This window comes from Oncorhynchus tshawytscha, linkage group LG02 (assembly GCF_018296145.1).
Source record: "Oncorhynchus tshawytscha isolate Ot180627B linkage group LG02, Otsh_v2.0, whole genome shotgun sequence".
Classification (NCBI taxonomy): Eukaryota; Metazoa; Chordata; class Actinopteri; order Salmoniformes; family Salmonidae; genus Oncorhynchus; species Oncorhynchus tshawytscha.
Genome location: NC_056430.1, coordinates 62,764,322 through 62,783,365, shown reverse-complemented (window position 1 = coordinate 62,783,365; position 19,044 = coordinate 62,764,322). Strand labels below are relative to the sequence as shown.

The following is a 19,044-nucleotide window of genomic DNA, read 5'->3' as shown; positions in this document are numbered from 1 at the left end:
TGATGGCGCTGTGTACCGTATGTAGGAGTTGCACTAAGAGTACTGTAGTACAGTAGATCAGTTCCAGCTCATACAACGTCCAAAGGTTACATGAGGTACAGCCATGGCTGTGGCTCAGACAATCAGTGTACAGTGGTTGACCTACTGTAGAAGTTGGATTTTCACCTCAAGTGTGGCTGAAGTTAATTAATTGGACACGTGGGTATTGGTCCACGTGGTTAATAAAAATGTAAAAAGCAAGCGTGTTGATTGCAATCAATGCACAATCAGCGCTGGAATTTCTGAGCCTGCGGGACACAGCTTTTTATTATTTTATTTTACAGACCAGTTAACAGCAGCCAGTCAGTGCACAATAGAATTAGAGGTTTGGAGAATGTGATGGTTCTATTTCGAAAAGTACAGTATCCTCTCATTTTGAATTCTGTACAAAATGGCTCTATTTCAATATTACAACTGTCCTTGCAGAAATGATTTTGTCCTTGGCCTTGTCTGTTTAATTCATTTCATGTTTGCTTCTTTTCCTCATAGAAAGATACTTTGTCAAGCCAGTGCTGTAGAACATTCCTTATATAGACAGTACAAGTTTTAAAAGTTTTCCATTCAAATGAAATGAATAGCGCTGACTCATCTCATGTTATCTCATGTATCGACTCCAATTATTACTCTCCTATATTTTTCATATCCTGCCATGTCTGGCTCTGTTGAACAGCTTTTCCATCATTACTGTATCTGTGGAAAAGGAACTTGAACTGTACAGACTCTACACTCTACATTCATTTGGGTACCTTTTCTTTCCATGGGACACCACTCTGATCATACTGCGTATTATACATGATCATACTTAACTAACTCACCATATCTCTTTTGTCTTTGCAGGACCCCAGAACCAAGCACAAGTTTAAGATCCACACCTATGGCAGCCCCACCTTCTGCGACCACTGTGGCTCTCTCCTGTATGGTCTCATCCACCAGGGGATGAAGTGTGACAGTGAGTAATGTACCTCGTCATCCACTTAGACTGGGGATCAGTATACACAACCTGCGATATAAACCTTAAGAGGACACGCGGTGCACCTGGATATGGCCAATCTAACCAGTAATGGAGCGCTGATGTCCATCGCGGTTGATCTCACTGATGTCGTCTGTTTTGCTTGGTTAGCTAGCTGGCAAGCTACACGGAACAAAAATGTAGAGTGTTGGTCCATTGTTTCATGAGCTGAAATAAAAGATCCCAGAAATGTTCCAAATGCCTAAAAAAACGTATTGCTCTAAAATGTTTTGCTCAAATTTGTTTACAGCCCTGTTAGTGAACATTTCTCCTTTGCCAAGATAATCCATCCACCTGACAGGTGTGGCATATCAAGGAGCTGATTATAGAGCATGATCATTACACAAGTGCACCTTGTACTGGGGATAAGACGCATAAGAGGCAGCTCTGAAATGTGCAGTTTTGTCACACAACAAAATGCCATAGATGTCTCAAGTTTTGAAGGAGTGTGCAATTGGCATGTTGACTGCAGGAATGTCCACCAGAGCTGTTACCAGATCAGTTAATGTTAATTTCTCTGTCATAAGCCGCCTCCAACCTAATTTTAGAGAATTTGTCAGTACTTCCAACCGGCCTCACAACTGCAGACCACATGTATGGCATTGGATGGGCGAGAGGTTTGCTGATGTCAACATTGTGAACAAAGTGCCCCATGGTGGCGGTGGGTTTATGGTATGGGCAGGCACCAAACACAATTGCATTTTACCGATGGCAATTTGTATGCACAGAGATACTGTGACGAGATCCTGAGGCCATTTATGAAGCATATATTTTTTAAAGGAATCTGTGACCAAAACATGCATATCTGTATTCCTAGTCATGTGAAATCCATAGATTGCCTAATGAATGTATTACAATTTACTAACTTTCTTATTTGAACTGTAAGTCAGTAACATTAGTAAAGCTAGCTGCACAGTCACATTGGCTACCTAGCAACATGACATAATTTCTAAATTCTGGAAGCAGTGGAAACACGATATGAGCTAACCCACCAAGGCCCAACCCGGGTTGATTTCAAACTTCCAATGGAAACAAGGCTTTAGTTGTGTTCAAAGTATATTTTAAACCTAACTTTATCGACGTCGCTCATACTGCACAGATTTTTTTTATTGCCCAAAGATGATTTCCGTTATTTAAAACTGCATTTCTGTTTTCTGTCCATTCCTTCCAGCAGTTTCCCCTCTGAAACCCACACATGATTCACTCTATCCAGAGATCTTTAAATATGCATAATCAAAGCTGCTGCGGGCCTTTATTAGTACAATTCCCTCAAGTTTATGATTTTATATGTGATAAAGCACAAATTACTTTAATTCAATGGTAAATAGTGCATCATATCTCTTCACCAGAGCTGGCATGTAATACTAATTATGACTCAGGGCTATATATAAATAGGGATTAGGTTATGGTTGGAAAATGAGTTTGGCACATGCTGGCTGTTCTAATCCTACTGCAAATTAGATTATCATATGTTTTTAATTGTGTGTTGCCATGTTATAGACTAGAGGCAATATGGGTTTTGTTCCGGTCAGCCTCAGAGAACAACATCGACCTATACGGTGACTCGGTGAGTTAGTTTATTAGGAAGTGCATTGGAGATGTTGTACCCACTGGGACTATTAAAACCTACCCTAACCAGAAACCGTAGATGGATGACGGCATTCGGGCAAAACTGAAAGCGCGAACCACCGCATTTAACCATGGAAAGAAGTCTGGGAATATGGCTGAATACAAACAATGTAGTTATTCCCTCCACAAGGCAATCAAACAAGCGAAATGCCGGTACAGGGACAAAGTGGAGTCGCAATTCAACAGCTCAGACACAAGACTTATGTGGCAGGGTCTACAGGAAATCATGGACTACAAAAAGAAAACCAACCAGACGCCGACGTCTTGCTTCCAGACAAACTAAACACCTTCTTTGCCCGCTTTAAGGATAATACAGTGCCACTGTCGCGGCCCACTAACAAGGACGGCGCGCCCCCCCCTCTCCTTCTCCGTGGCCGACGTGAGTAAAACATTTAAACGTGTTAACCCTCGCAAGGCTGCTGGCCCAGACGGCATTCCTAGCCGCATCCTCAGAGCATGTGCAGACCAGCTGTCTGGTGTGTTTACGGCAGAGGTGTGGACTCGAGTCACAAATATGATGACTTGGACTCGACTTTGACTTTAACACCAATGACTCGTAACTTGACATGGACTTGAGCCTTATGACTCGACCTGACTTGATACCCTCCCCAAGCCCAAATATAAAAAATGATGCTATTAAAAAAAGTGTGCAGCGCATCAACTGTTCATTTAACGGATTTACAGTTTGAATCGGACAGCAGCCAATCAAATTGTGCCAGCTGAGGAAAAAGTTTCCCAAAATGTCCAACTTTGTTCCACATTTGAAGCTGTACAAAGAACGATAAGTCGTGGCTAATATAGCAGACAGCTATATATTTTATTGCTTTACTAGTGTATCATGTAGGCTAACGTAACGTTAAATCAATAAGCCTCCACACAGTCAGTCAGTGCGGGAACGTGATCATTGCACCCAAGATTGAGCTACAACTGGCTAGGTAGTTGGTAGCCTAAATCCTGCCTGACGTTCCTAAAACAAGGTTGGGTGATTGTGTACAAAGCTTACATCGCCCGATTGTGCACCATAGCGATCCTCGATAGTCGATCACTATTGGGGGTGGGGTGTCTTTCTCATGGCTACCCATGTATTACTATGGAAATATAATGTTTATTCGGTAAGTAATAAACATATAGATATTTTTGAAAGCATTCATGATTTGCGTAAATGTAATATACTAACTATTACTCTTGTTAAAAATATGAAATGGTATTACATTTGGTGAAGAGCACACAAAGCACATTCATCTCCTGCACATCTTTCACTCCAATGTTTTATTGGTATATTGTAATTACTTCGCCACCGTGGCCTATTTATTGCCTTACCTCCCTTATCTTACCTCATTTGCACATGCTGTATATAGACTTTTCTACTGTATTATTGACTGTATGTTTGTTTATTCAATGTGTAACTCTGTGTTGTTGTATGTGTCAAACTGCTTTGCTTTATCGTGGCCAGGACGCAATTGTAAATAAGAACTTGTTCTCAACTGGCCTACCTGGTTAAATAAAGGTGAAAAAATAGTACATTATGACTTGTTTAGGACTCAAAACTCAAACAATGACTTGGTCCCACCTCTGGTTTACGGACATATTCAAGCACTCCCTATCCCAGTCTGCAGTCTGTCATCTTGATGTGCTTTGAGAAACTAGTCAAGGATCATATCACCTCTACCTTACCGGCCACCCTAGACCCACTTCAGTTTGCATACCACCCCAACAGGTCCACAGACGATGCAATAGCCATCACACTGCACACTGCCCTATCCCATCTAGGACAAGAGGAACACCTATGTAAGAATGCTGTTCATTGACTACAGTTCAGCATTCAACACCATAGTACCCTCCAAGTTCATCATCAAGCTGGAGGCCCTGGGTCTCGACCCCGCCCTGTGCAATTGGGTCCTGGACTTTCTGACAGACCGCCCCCCAGGTGATGAAGGTAGGTAACAACATCTCCACTTCACTGACCCTCAACACTGGGGTCCCACAAAGGTGTGTGCTCAGCCCCCTCCTGTACTCCCTGTGCACCCATGACTGCGTGGCCATGCACGCATCCAACTCAATCATCAAGTTTGCAGACAACACAACAGTAGTAGGCTTGATTACCAACAACGACGAGACAGCCTACAGGGAGGAGGTGGGGGCACTCGGAGTGTGGTGTCAGGAAAACAACCTCAAACTCAACTCAACAAAACAAAGGAGATGATCGTGGACTTCAGAAAACAGCAGAGGGAGCACCCCCCTATCCATATCGAAGGGACAGCAGTAGAGAAGGTGGAAAGTTAAGTTCCTCTGCATACACATCACAGACAAACTGAAATGGTCCACCCACACAGACAGCATTGTGAAGAAGGCACAACAGCACCTCTTCAACCTCAAGGGGCTGAAGAAATTTGTCTTGCCACCAGAAACACTCACAAACTTCTACAGATGCACAATCGAGAGCATCCTGTCAGGCTGTATCACAGCCGGGTACGGCAACTGCACCACCCTCAACCACAAGGCTCTCCAGAGGGTGGTGCGGCCTGCACAACGCATCACCGGGGGCAAACTACCTGCCCTCCATGACACCTATAGCACCTGATGTCACAGGAAGGCCAAAAAGTTCAAGGACAACAACCACCCAAGCCACTGCCTGTTCACCCCGCTATCATCCAGAAGGCGAGGTCAGTACAGATGCATCAAAGCTGGGACCGAGAGACAAAAGAACAGCTTCTCTCTCAAGGTCATCAGGCTGCTAAACAGCAATCACTAACTCAGAGAGGCAGCTGCCTACATTAAGACCCAATCACTGGCCACTTTAATAAGTGGATCACTAGACATTTTAAATAATGGCACTTTTAATAATGTTTACATATCTTAATTACTCATATGTGTATATACTGTATTCTATACCATCTATTGCACCTTGCCTATGCCGCTCAGCCATTGCTCATGCATATATTTATATGTACATATTCTTATTCATCCCTTCTAGATTTGTGTGTATTAGGTAGTTGTTAGGGAAATGTAAAATTACTTGTTAGATATTACTGCACTGACTGAACTAGAAGCACAAGCACTTCGCTACACTCAAGTTTTTAATTGCTAACCATGTCTATGGGACCAATAACATTTGATTTAATTTTGATGTGAGGCTATGTTTGTAGATGCTGATGCGTGTTTGAGATACAGTATCCATGTTTTCACATGTAAACAGCACAGTTACAATTTTTTTCAGGATGAAATCCATTTTGTGATATAAATAATTCCCTAGCATCACCTGGCCTTATGACTTTATAAATAAAGCACATCAGTTTTTGCTTAAACCAACTTCTTTTAGTTTGTTTGCCTCTCCGTCTCTCCTGGTAACCTCTTTAATGCTGTCTCTCTCTTTCTGTCTGTCTTCCTGTGTGTCTGCGCCCCTTCAGCCTGCGACATGAACGTGCACAATCAGTGTGTGATGAACGTGCCCAGCATGTGCGGGACGGACCACACCGAGAGGAGGGGACGCCTCTACCTGAAGTGTGACATCACAGGGGACAAGCTGCAGGTCACAGGTAGGCCTCCAGATCGGACCATCTCTCAGACAAATCTATTTCTCAAGGTGTGTCCCAAATGCACCCTATTCCCTTTATAGTGCCCTAATGGTGACCAAAGCCCACAGTGCACTATGAAGGGAATAGGGTGCCATTTCGGGCACATCCGTTGCCTTCTTCCCCAGTGGGGTTATGGCAATTCCTGGCAATCTGTGTATGTGTGTTTGTTCTTGTGGGTGTGCGCGCCCATGTGCATGTATGTTCCCTCTAACCTTAGCCTACATCGATTTCGATCTGCACAATTGTCAATCACATCAATAGGCCCAGGCTTTGAAAACCATTCTATTGTAAAAACACCTGTTCACAGTTCAATAGAGGAAGTGAACTGGTTGTCATACCAAAAATCACCATGGTCTGTTTTTGAGTGACAGCAGCCAAGAGACAGCATGTGGTGAGGCAACTATCACTTAATACAAGCCTCCAGTCTGCAGCCTACAGAGACACAGGTCAATTCCCTTTGGTATACAGATCAATACTGTGTGTGATTACCAAATAGCACCATAGTCCCTATATAGTGCACTACTTTTGGCCACTGCCCACGTACAGTGACGACAAACCCTGTCCATTCTTTTAAAACCTTTTCAAACATACCCAGGGGTATATCTGTGTGGGCTTAGCCAGAAACACGGGTTTCTCTTTTACATGTGTTTAGTGAGTCACGACTCCATTTTCATGTCTTTCTCTCTTTTGTGTGTGTGTGTGTGTGTGTGTGTGTGTGTGTGTGTGTGTGTGTGTTTAACTGTTGGTTCTGTATCGAATTATTTCAGTCAGGCGTAGAATAGACAGCATCAAAGGTGGTCCAATCAGGCAATATGCTTAGTGCTACTGCACAAAATGGTACTGCATTTTACTTCCAAGGCCAAAATATTGATAATACTGAATAACATTGTGCAGTGATTAAAAAAACAGTATTTTTAGAGTTTCTTTGATATGGGATGTTGTAGGAATCAGTTCCCTCTTTATGCTAATTGTAGCCAATGCAGCTGTAGTTACATAATAATCACATAAATATGTATTTAGTAGTGTAGTCCTAGTAGTGTAGTGTAGTGTAGTGTCAATTCAGTGTTGGTACACATTCGGATTCAGTACAATGACTACAATTTAATTTGCTGCTTGTGTAATTACTTACAATACATGTGAAATTCCCTCCCCTAATAAAAATATGGATGCCCCCACACCACAAACAGGACTGTAGGAAATTGGAAATATGTACACACAGTCAGTCCATTGACTGGTTACGCTGGGATCACTAAATCAAATCACGTTCCCTCAACACACACTTATCACATTATCACCCACGAGATGGAAGCAACCCCGGAAATGTTCAATCAAATAGGGCAGTGGTCTTTGGCATTGTTCCTTCCAAAGGGTAAAAAACACACTGTTGACATTACGCTTGCTCTTCTGGGGAGCTGGGAATGCCAAGTCATGTACTTGTCATACAGTACTTGCCCTCAATTTTCCATTATTGAGAGTTCACTCTAAAACCATATTAACATATTAACCATATTATGTATCCCCAAATGTTTTGTTAGATATGAAAATTGCAGTTCAGCTTAGTGCCGATAAACTTGTTTCCATCCGAAATGTGAGGTCACTTTTCATGGCCTAGTCATACGCCTGGCTGGCTGCCAAGCTCCCAGACCTGACGTGCGTGTATAATTCGAGGGTGGCTTCCCTCCGTCGGCGTAATTGCTGGTGTGAAATTAAGTGTGACTCAAATGCAGGGGAGGAGGAAGGAATGGGGGGGGGGAGAGGAGAGGAGAGGAAGTGGAGCATTTTCAAACTTTCACAATCCAATCAAGTTACAGAGAGAACATAGCACTAGGAAGTGGAGATAGGGGGACCCAAGTACTGTCCTGTATAGCCCTGTTCTAATGTTGAAATGAGTTGTTCTTTCCTCCACCCCTTCATGCAATCATTCATCGAATCTATTTTGAATAGGTGAGAGTAAGGGTTCCTCTGCAAAGGGATCAAAGTAGGATGTGGAGTGCCGTTTTCAAAGTATTGGCACCGGGCCTACAAAACGTTAAGGAGATACCACTGGGCAGTGCAGCCCTAAAACATCAAGTACTCTGTGTTGGCACCCATCATATGACACTGTCGGAGGAAGGAGAAGAGAGCAAAGAGGGCCAAGCCATGTTACTAACAAATACAGACCCACGTCTATTCCAGTTGACTACTTGTGTCTCAATGTATCCTTTATCCCTTGGCTGGCGGTAGCCTTCCTAAGCAGCCTTCAACTAAGTGTCACTTTCACTCAGTCAGTTCTACTTCAAAGGGGTTTTTGGCTTTTGGCTGGCGGCTCCTTGGAACATTCTGCTTCTGTTTACTCTATTTAGCTTCAGCACAGAGCAGCGGCCTACTGATATTCCTACTGGCAGACAGTCCCACTGGGCTCGGCTGTGCTGTGGCTATGAGGCACGCACACACTCAAACACAAATATTCCCATAGCTAAATCACTAACTGCTCGTCTCACAAACAGGTTAGTGCTAGCTCACTAACTGCTCTTCCCATCAACAGACAGACAGATAGCCAGATTGGAATGCTGATTAGGGCCCATCTAAAGTGGACAGAATGCTAAATGTACTGGCAGCCAAACAGGATGTGGAGCTCTCTCCTTATACTGAAATGTTTCAGAGCGGGCTATGATGGAGCCAGGAAAGCTGTGATGAAGCTGGACCTTGCTGGTGAAAGTAGTATCTTGATTTGAAGAGGTTTATGTTGGCTAGGTGTTAGCAACACCTGGGGAGTCATTTCATAACAGCTAATGTTATCGTTCTTTGGCAGTGTTATGACTGTCATTATGCAAAAATCCTCCAAAATAAACATTTTAATGTTAGCAAATGATGACATTTCTATCACACATTTACTTAATTAAGTCATTTAAATTAATATGAGTTACAGATGCAGCTATCTGATCTAAAAGTTACCTGCTTCATTCTTATGATGTGAATGTAGTGCATTTGCACAGGCAGGCAGACAAAGACAACTTCGCCAGTTTTTTTGCATTGCCCTGCTTATTGGTTCCCTGTAAAGCACAGGCTATGGACAGTGATAAGCTATGAAAAACAAACACAATTACATCATATCGATGGCGATTTGATTGCACAGAGATGCAGTGACGAGATCCTAAGGCCCATTGTCGTGCCATTAATCCGCTGCCATCACCTCATGTTTCAGCATGATAATGCACGGCCCCGTGTCGCAAGGATCTGTACACAACTCCTGGAAGCTGAAAATGTCCCAGTTCTTCCATGGCCTGCATACTCACTAGATGTCACCCATTGAGCATGTTTGGGATGCTCTGGATCGACATGTACAACAGCGTGTTCCAGTTCTCGCCCATATCCAGCACAGCCATTGACGAGGAGCGGGACAACATTCCGCAGGCCGTAATCAACAGCCTGATCAACTCAATGCGAAAATGTGTCGCGCTGCATGAGGCAAATGGTGGTCACACCAGAGACTGACTTGTTTTCTGATCCACGCCCCTGCCTTTATTTTTAAGTTATCTCTGACCAACAGATGCATATCTGTATTCCCAGTCATGTGAAATCCATAGATTATTTTATTTTAATATTTATTTCACCTTTGTTTAACCAGGTAGGCTAGTTGAGAACAAGTTCTCATTTGCAACTGCAACCTGGCCAAGATAAAGCAAAGCAGTGTGACACAGACAACAAGACAGAGTTACACATGTGATAGACAAATGTAAAGTCAATAACGCAATATAAAAATCTATATACAGTGTGTGCAAATGTAGTAAGGTTAGGGAGGTAAGGCAATAAATAGGCTACAGTTGCGAAATAATTACAATTTAGCATTAACACTGGAGTGATAGATATGCAGATGATAAATTTGCAAGTAGAGATACTGGGGTGCAAAAGAGCAACAACAACAAAAAATAACAATATGGGGATAAGGTAGTTGGGTGGGCTATTTACAGATGGGCTGTGTACAGGTGCAGTGATCGGTAAGCTGCTCTGACAGCTGATGCTTAAAGTTAGTGAGGAAGATATGTGTCTAGCTTGTGATTTTTTTTCTAGTGATTTTGGCAATTCGTTCCAGCCCTTGGCAGAAGGAAAGGCAGCCAAAGCAGGTGTTGGCTTTGGGGGATGACCAATGAAATATTCCTGCTGGAGATTAGGGCCTAATGCATTTATTTCTATTTATTAATTTCCTTACATGAACTGTAACTCAGTAAAATCTTTGAAATTGTTGCATGTTGCGTTTATATTTTTGTTCAGTGTGTGTGATCATTCGAATGAAATGGATCTGAGTTTTGTGGCTATTTACTGAGATCAATGTTTGATAGTGTGCTGGGACTATATGACATACAGTGGGGCAAAAAAGTATTGTCAGCCACCAATTGTGCAAGTTCTCCCACTTAAAAAGATGAGGCCTGTAATTTTCATTATAGGTACACTTCAACTATGACAGACAAAATGAGAGAAACATTGTAGGATTTTTAATGAATTTATTTGCAAATTATGGTGGAAAATAAGTATTTGGTCACCTACAAAAAAGCAAGATTTCTGCCTCTTGCAGACCTGTAACTTCTTCTTTTAAGAGGCTCCTCTGTCCTCCACTTGTTACCTGTATTAATGGCACCTGTTTGAACTTGTTATCAGTATAAAAGACACCTGTCCACAACTTCAGTAACACTCCAAACTCCCCTATGGCCAAGACCAAAGAGCTGTCAAAGGACACCAGAAACACAATTGTAGACCTGCACCAGGCTGGGAAGACTGAATCTGCAATAGGTAAGCAGCTTGGTTTGAAGAAATCAACTGTGGGAGCAATTATTAGGAAATGGAAGACATACAAGACCACTGATAATCTCCCTCGATCTGGGGCTCCACGCAAGATCTCACCCCGTGGGGTCAAAATGATCACAAGAACGGTGAGAAAAAATCCCAGAACCACACGGGGGGACCTAGTGAATGACCTGCAAAGAGCTGGGACCAAAGTAACAAAGCCTACCATCAGTAACACACTACGCCGCCAGGGACTCAAATCCTGCAGCGCCAGACGTGTCCCCCTGCTTAAGCCAGAACATGTCCAGGCCCGTCTGAAGTTTGATAGAGATCATTTGGATGATTCAGAAGAAGATTGGGAGAATGTCATATGGTCAGATGAAACCAAAATATAACTTTTTGGTAAAACCTCAACTCGTGTTTGGAGGACAAAGAATGCTGAGTTGCATCCAAAGAACACCATACCTACTGTGAAGCATGGGGGTGGAAACATTTTTTTGCAAATTGAACCAGGACGACTGATACGTGTAAAGGAAAGAATGAATGGGGCCATGTATCTTGAGATTTTGAGTGAAAACCTCCTTCCATCAGCAAGGGCATTGAAGATGAAACGTGGCTGGGTCTTTCAGCATGACAATGATCCCAAACACACCTCCCGGGCACACCTCCCGGGCAACGAAAGAGTGGCTTCGTAAGAAGCATTTCAAGGTCCTGGAGTGGCCTAGCCAGTCTCCAGATCTCAACCCCATAGAAAATGTTTGGAGGGAGTTGAAAGTCCATGTTGCCCAGCAACAGCCCCAAAACATCACTGCTCTAGAGGAGATCTGCATGGAGGAATGGGCCAAAATACCAGCAACAGTGTGTGAAAACCTTGTGAAGACTTACAGAAAAGTTTGACCTCTGTCATTGCCAACAAAGGGTATATAACAAAGTATTGAGAAACTTTTGTTATTGACCAAATACTTATTTTCCACCATAATTTGCAAATAAATTCATTAAAAATCCTACAATGTGATTTTCTGGATCTTTTGTCTCATTTTGTCTGTCATAGTTGAAATATACCTATGATGAAAATTACAGGCCTCTCTCATCTTTTTAAGTGGGAGAACTTGCACAATTGGTGGCTGACTAAATACTTTTTTACCCCACTGTATGTGGTCTGCTTGGAGTGACGTGTGAGAAAATGCCATTAGGAAAAGCAACATAATGGCAAGTATTGCGCGTGCGTATCTATCGGCCCGCCTGCCTGTCTGTTCAGCCGTCCGTTGTCTGTCTGTGTGTATATCATACACTTAGAACAGACTAAACTAACCTGTACTCAGCCCTGCATTCCCACGTCTTGGAGCTGTACAATTTTAATTTAATTTGGTCTATCGGACCTCCGGGGATGTGAATACACAGTAATACATACCTGAATTGCCATGACGTGAAGCTGTTTAACTTGGCTTCTATGAAGGAATTAGGTACTTAGAAGCCCAAATGCAGCAGTAATAGGATCCAATAAGTATAATGTTTACACATGGCTCGTCACCTCCACGAGATTCCTAACGCTTAGAATTCACCCCTGAATATTCATCTTAACTCTCACTTGGTTATTTATTGATGTCAATGGGAGACTAAGTGAAAAATCCAATTGAAGTGGAAATTAGGATTCTCCCCTTAGACAGGGTGGTCCTCTCCTCCTCCTTCTCATATCTCACCAGCTCTAAGTACTCAGAGGTATTGAGATTAAGAACTTAGTGGTTTACCTTTTAAACCATCAAGGGGGGGACAACAAGTGCCATCACCCAGGCGCCTTCAGAACATGCACTCTACCCTGCCTCTTCAAGATCCATAATCATACCTTTATTCACACGCACAAACTCAAACTCTCATCCTGTGACACACACTCCACCCTGCCTCGTCATCATCTATAATCAGACCTTTATTCTCACACACACATTCGCACATACAGTACATATACACGCACACACTCACACTCACACACACACACTCCAGTATTGGTCCAGGAGGACAGCTGGCCTTCCTGTATCAGGAGAGAGAGAGAATGAGAGAGAGATAATGAGAGAATGACACAGAGAGACTGGGAATGAGAGACTGGGAATGAGAGAGAGAGAGACTGGTAATGAGAGAGAGAGAGACTGAGAATGAGGGAGGGAGAGAGACTGAGAATGAGGGAGGGAGAGAGACTGAGAATGAGGGAGGGAGAGAGACTGAGAATGAGGGAGGGAGAGAGACTGAGAATGAGGGAGGGAGAGAGACTGAGAATGAGGGAGGGAGAGAGACTGAGAATGAGGGAGGGAGAGAGACTGAGAATGAGGGAGGGAGAGAGACTGAGAATGAGGGAGGGAGAGAGACTGAGAATGAGGGAGGGAGAGAGACTGAGAATGAGGGAGGGAGAGAGACTGAGAATGAGGGAGGGAGAGAGACTGAGAATGAGGGAGGGAGAGAGACTGAGAATGAGGGAGGGAGAGAGACTGAGAATGAGGGAGGGAGAGAGACTGAGAATGAGGGAGGGAGGGAGACTGAGAATGGGAGGGAGGGAGGGAGACTGAGAATGGGAGGGAGGGAGGGAGACAGAATGGGAGGGAGGGAGGGAGACAGAATGGGAGGGAGGGAGGGAGACTGAGAATGGGAGGGAGGGAGGGAGACTGAGAATGGGAGGGAGGGAGGGAGACTGAGAATGGGAGGGAGGGAGGGAGACAGAATGGGAGGGAGGGAGGGAGACAGAATGGGAGGGAGGGAGGGAGACTGAGAATGGGAGGGAGGGAGGGAGACTGAGAATGGGAGGGAGGGAGGGAGACTGAGAATGGGAGGGAGGGAGGGAGACTGAGAATGGGAGGGAGAGAGGGAGACTGAGAATGGGAGGGAGGGAGACTGAGAATGGGAGGGAGAGAGACTGAGAATGAGAGAGAGAGAGACTGAGAATGAGAGAGAGAGAGACTGAGAGAGAGAGAGACTGAGAATGAGAGAGAGAGACTGAGACTGAGAGAGAGAGACTGAGAATGAGAGAGAGACTGAGAGAGACTGAGAATGAGAGAGAGAGAGACTGAGAATGAGAGAGAGAGAGAGAGAGACTGAGAATGAGAGAGAGAGAGACTGAGAATGAGAGAGAGAGAGAGACTGAGAATGAGAGAGAGACAGAGAGACTGAGAATGAGAGAGAGACAGAGAGACTGAGAATGAGAGAGAGACTGAGAATGAGAGAGAGAGAGACTGAGAATGAGAGAGACTGAGAATGAGAGAGAGAGAGAGAGACAGAGACTGAGAATGAGAGCGAGACTGAGAATGAGGGAGGGAGAGACTTAGAATGAGAGAGAGAGAGACTGAGAATGAGAGAGCGAGAGACTGAGAATGAGAGAGCGAGAGACTGAGAATGAGAGAGAGAGACTGAGAATGAGAGAGAGAGAGAGACTGCGAATGAGAGCGAGAGACTGCGAATGAGAGAGAGAGACTGAGAATGAGGGAGGGAGAGAGACTGAGAATGAGGGAGGGAGAGAGCGACTGAGAATGAGGGTGGGAGAGAGTGACTGAGAATGAGGGAGGGAGAGAGCGACTGAGAATGAGGGAGGGAGAGAGCGACTGAGAATGAGGGAGGGAGAGAGCGACTGAGAATGAGGGAGGGAGGGAGAGAGACTGAGACTGAGAATGAGGGAGGGAGAGAGACTGAGAATGAGAGAGAGCGACTGAGAATGAGGGAGGGAGAGAGCGACTGAGAATGAGGGAGGGAGAGAGCGACTGAGAATGAGGGAGGGAGGGAGAGAGACTGAGACTGAGAATGAGGGAGGGAGAGAGACTGAGAATGAGAGAGAGCGACTGAGAATGAGGGAGGGAGAGAGCGACTGAGAATGAGGGAGGGAGAGAGCGACTGAGAATGAGGGAGGGAGAGAGCGACTGAGAATGAGGGAGGGAGAGAGCGACTGAGAATGAGGGAGGGAGAGAGCGACTGAGAATGAGGGAGGGAGAGAGCGACTGAGAATGAGGGAGGGAGAGAGCGACTGAGAATGAGGGAGGGAGAGAGCGACTGAGAATGAGGGAGGGAGAGAGCGACTGAGAATGAGGGAGGGAGAGAGCGACTGAGAATGAGGGAGGGAGAGAGACTGAGAATGAGGGAGGGAGAGAGACTGAGAATGGGAGGGAGGGAGACTGAGAATGGGAGGGAGGGAGACAGAATGAGAGAGAGACTGAGAATGAGAGAGAGAGAGACTGAGAATGAGAGAGAGAGAGACAGAGAGAGACTGAGAATGAGAGAGAGAGACTGAGACAGAGAGAGAGACTGAGAATGAGAGAGAGACTGAGACTGAGAGAGAGAGAGAGAGAGACTGAGAATGAGAGAGAGAGAGACTGAGAATGAGAGAGAGAGAGACTGAGAATGAGAGAGAGAGAGACTGAGAATGAGAGAGAGAGAGACTGAGAATGAGAGAGAGAGAGACTGAGAATGAGGGAGGGAGAGAGCGACTGAGAATGAGGGAGGGAGAGAGCGACTGACTGAGAATGAGAAGAGAGAGACTGAGAATGAGAGAGACTAAGAATGAGAGAGAGCAACTGAGAATGAGGGAGGGAGAGAGCGACTGAGAATGAGGGAGGGAGGAGAGAGAAGAGGGACTGAGAATGAGAATGAGGGAGGAGAGAGCGACTGAGAATGAGGGAGGGAGAGAGCGACTGAGAATGAGGGAGGGAGAGAGCGACTGAGAATGAGGGAGGGAGAGAGCGACTGAGAATGAGGGAGGGAGAGAGCGACTGAGAATGAGGGAGGGAGAGAGCGACTGAGAATGAGGGAGGGAGAGAGAGAGCGACTGAGAATGAGGGAGGGAGAGAGAGAGCGACTGAGAATGAGGGAGGGAGAGAGAGAGCGACTGAGAATGAGGGAGGGAGAGAGACTGAGAATGGGAGGGAGGGAGACTGAGAATGGGAGGGAGGGAGACTGAGAATGGGAGGGAGGGAGACTGAGAATGGGAGGGAGGGAGACTGAGAATGGGAGGGAGGGAGGGAGACCTAGAATGGGAGGGAGGGAGGGAGACCTAGAATGGGAGGGAGGGAGGGAGACCTAGAATGGGAGGGAGGGAGGGAGACCTAGAATGGGAGGGAGGGGGAGGGAGACCTAGAATGGGAGGGAGGGAGGGAGACCTAGAATGGGAGGGAGGGAGGGAGACTGAGAATGGGAGGGAGGGAGGGAGACTGAGAATGGGAGGGAGGGAGGGAGACTGAGAATGGGAGGGAGGGAGGGAGACTGAGAATGGGAGGGAGGGAGACTGAGAATGGGAGGGAGGGAGACTGAGAATGGGAGGGAGGGAGGGAGACTGAGAATGGGAGGGAGGGAGGGAGACTGAGAATGGGAGGGAGGGAGGGAGACTGAGAATGGGAGGGAGGGAGGGAGACTGAGAATGGGAGGGAGGGAGGGAGACTGAGAATGGGAGGGAGGGAGGGAGGGAGACTGAGAATGGGAGGGAGGGAGGGAGGGAGACTGAGAATGGGAGGGAGGGAGGGAGGGAGACTGAGAATGGGAGGGAGGGAGGGAGGGAGACAGAATGGGAGGGAGGGAGGGAGACTGAGAATGGGAGGGAGGGAGGGAGACAGAATGGGAGGGAGGGAGGGAGACAGAATGGGAGGGAGGGAGGGAGACAGAATGGGAGGGAGGGAGGGAGACAGAATGGGAGGGAGGGAGGGAGACAGAATGGGAGGGAGGGAGACAGAATGGGAGGGAGGGAGGGAGACAGAATGGGAGGGAGGGAGGGAGACAGAATGGGAGGGAGGGAGGGAGACTGAGAATGGGAGAGAGAGAGACTGAGAATGAGAGAGAGAGAGACTGAGAATGAGAGAGAGACTGAGAGAGACTGAGAATGAGAGAGAGAGAGACAGAGAGAGAGAGACTGAGAATGAGAGAGAGACTGACAGAGACTGAGAATGAGAGAGAGAGAGACTGAGAATGAGAGAGAGAGAGACTGAGAATGAGAGAGAGAGAGACTGAGAATGAGAGAGACAGACTGAGAATGAGAGAGAGAGAGAGACTGAGAATGAGAGAGAGAGAGAGACTGAGAATGAGAGAGAGAGACAGAGAGACTGAGAATGAGAGAGAGAGAGACTGAGAATGAGAGAGAGAGAGACTGAGAATGAGAGAGAGAGAGAGACAGAGACTGAGAATGAGCGAGACTGAGATTGAAGGAGGGAGAGACTTAGAATGAGAGAGACTGAGAATGAGAGAGCGAGAGACTGAGAATGAGAGAGCGAGAGACTGAGAATGAGAGACTGAGAATGAGAGAGAGAGACTGAGAATGAGAGAGAGAGAGAGACTGCGAATGAGAGAGAGAGACTGCGAATGAGAGAGAGAGACTGAGAATGAGGGAGAGAGAGAGACTGAGAATGAGGGAGGGAGAGAGCGACTGAGAATGAGGGAGGGAGAGAGCGACTGAGAATGAGGGAGGGAGAGAGCGACTGAGAATGAGGGAGGGAGAGAGCGACTGAGAATGAGGGAGGGAGAGAGCGACTGAGAATGAGGGAGGGAGAGAGCGACTGAGAATGAGGGAGGGAGAGAGCGACTGAGAATGAGGGAGGGAGAGAGCGACTGAGAATGAGGGAGGGAGAGAGAGACTGAGAATGGGAGGGAGGGAGACTGAGAATGGGAGGGAGGGAGACTGAGAATGGGAGGGAGACTGAGAATGGGAGGGAGGGAGGGAGACCTAGAATGGGAGGGGGACTGAGAATGGGAGGGAGGGAGACCTGAGAATGGGGGAGGGAGGGAGAGCCTAGAATGGGAGGGAGGAGGGAGACCTAGAATGGGAGGGAGGGAGGGAGACCTAGAATGGGAGGGAGGGAGGGAGACCTAGAATGGGAGGGAGGGAGGGAGACCTAGAATGGGAGGGAGGGAGGGAGACCTAGAATGGGAGGGAGGGAGGGAGACCTAGAATGGGAGGGAGGGAGGGAGACCTAGAATGGGAGGGAGGGAGGGAGACCTAGAATGGGAGGGAGGGAGGGAGACCTAGAATGGGAGGGAGGGAGGGAGACCTAGAATGGGAGGGAGGGAGGGAGACCTAGAATGGGAGGGAGGGAGGGAGACCTAGAATGGGAGGGAGGGAGGGAGACCTAGAATGGGAGGGAGGGAGGGAGACTGAGAATGGGAGGGAGGGAGACTGAGAATGGGAGGGAGGGAGGGAGACTGAGAATGGGAGGGAGGGAGGGAGACTGAGAATGGGAGGGAGGGAGGGAGACTGAGAATGGGAGGGAGGGAGGGAGACTGAGAATGGGAGGGAGGGAGGGAGACTGAGAATGGGAGGGAGGGAGGGAGACTGAGAATGGGGGGGAGGGAGGGAGACTGAGAATGGGAGGGAGGGAGGGAGACTGAGAATGGGAGGGAGGGAGAGAGACTGAGAATGAGAGAGAGAGAGACTGAGAATGAGAGAGAGAGAGACTGAGAATGAGAGAGAGAGAGACTGAGAATGAGAGAGAGAGAGACTGAGAATGAGGGAGGGAGAGAGCGACTGAGAATGAGGGAGGGAGAGAGCGACTGACTGAGAATGAGAGAGAGAGAGACTGAGAATGAGAGAGACTAAGAATGAGAGAGAGCGACTGAGAATGAGGGAGGGAGAGAGCGACTGAGAATGAGGGAGGGAGAGAGCGACTGAGAATGAGGGAGGGAGAGAGCGACTGAGAATGAGGGAGGGAGAGAGCGACTGAGAATGAGGGAGGGAGAGAGCGACTGAGAATGAGGGAGGGAGAGAGCGACTGAGAATGAGGGAGGGAGAGAGCGACTGAGAATGAGGGAGGGAGAGAGCGACTGAGAATGAGGGAGGGAGAGAGCGACTGAGAATGAGGGAGGGAGAGAGAGAGCGACTGAGAATGAGGGAGGGAGAGAGAGAGCGACTGAGAATGAGGGAGGGAGAGAGAGAGCGACTGAGAATGAGGGAGGGAGAGAGAGAGCGACTGAGAATGAGGGAGGGAGAGAGCGACTGAGAATGGGAGGGAGGGAGAGAGACTGAGAATGGGAGGGAGGGAGGGAGACTGAGAATGGGAGGGAGGGAGACTGAGAATGGGAGGG

At 46.8% G+C, this 19,044-nt stretch overlaps 1 protein-coding gene across 2 annotated transcripts in view; it reads left to right on the top strand.

Moving 5' to 3' along the window:
- Positions 1–19,044, top strand: part of LOC112265049 (protein kinase C alpha type) — a 213,795-nt gene that overhangs the window by 113,342 nt on the left and 81,409 nt on the right. For both annotated transcript variants that reach the window (XM_024442060.2, XM_024442068.2), the window contains exons 4-5: positions 877–988; positions 6,085–6,213. In XM_024442060.2, coding sequence (XP_024297828.1) covers positions 877–988; positions 6,085–6,213 — 241 coding nt within the window. The remainder of the gene's footprint in view (positions 1–876; positions 989–6,084; positions 6,214–19,044) is intronic.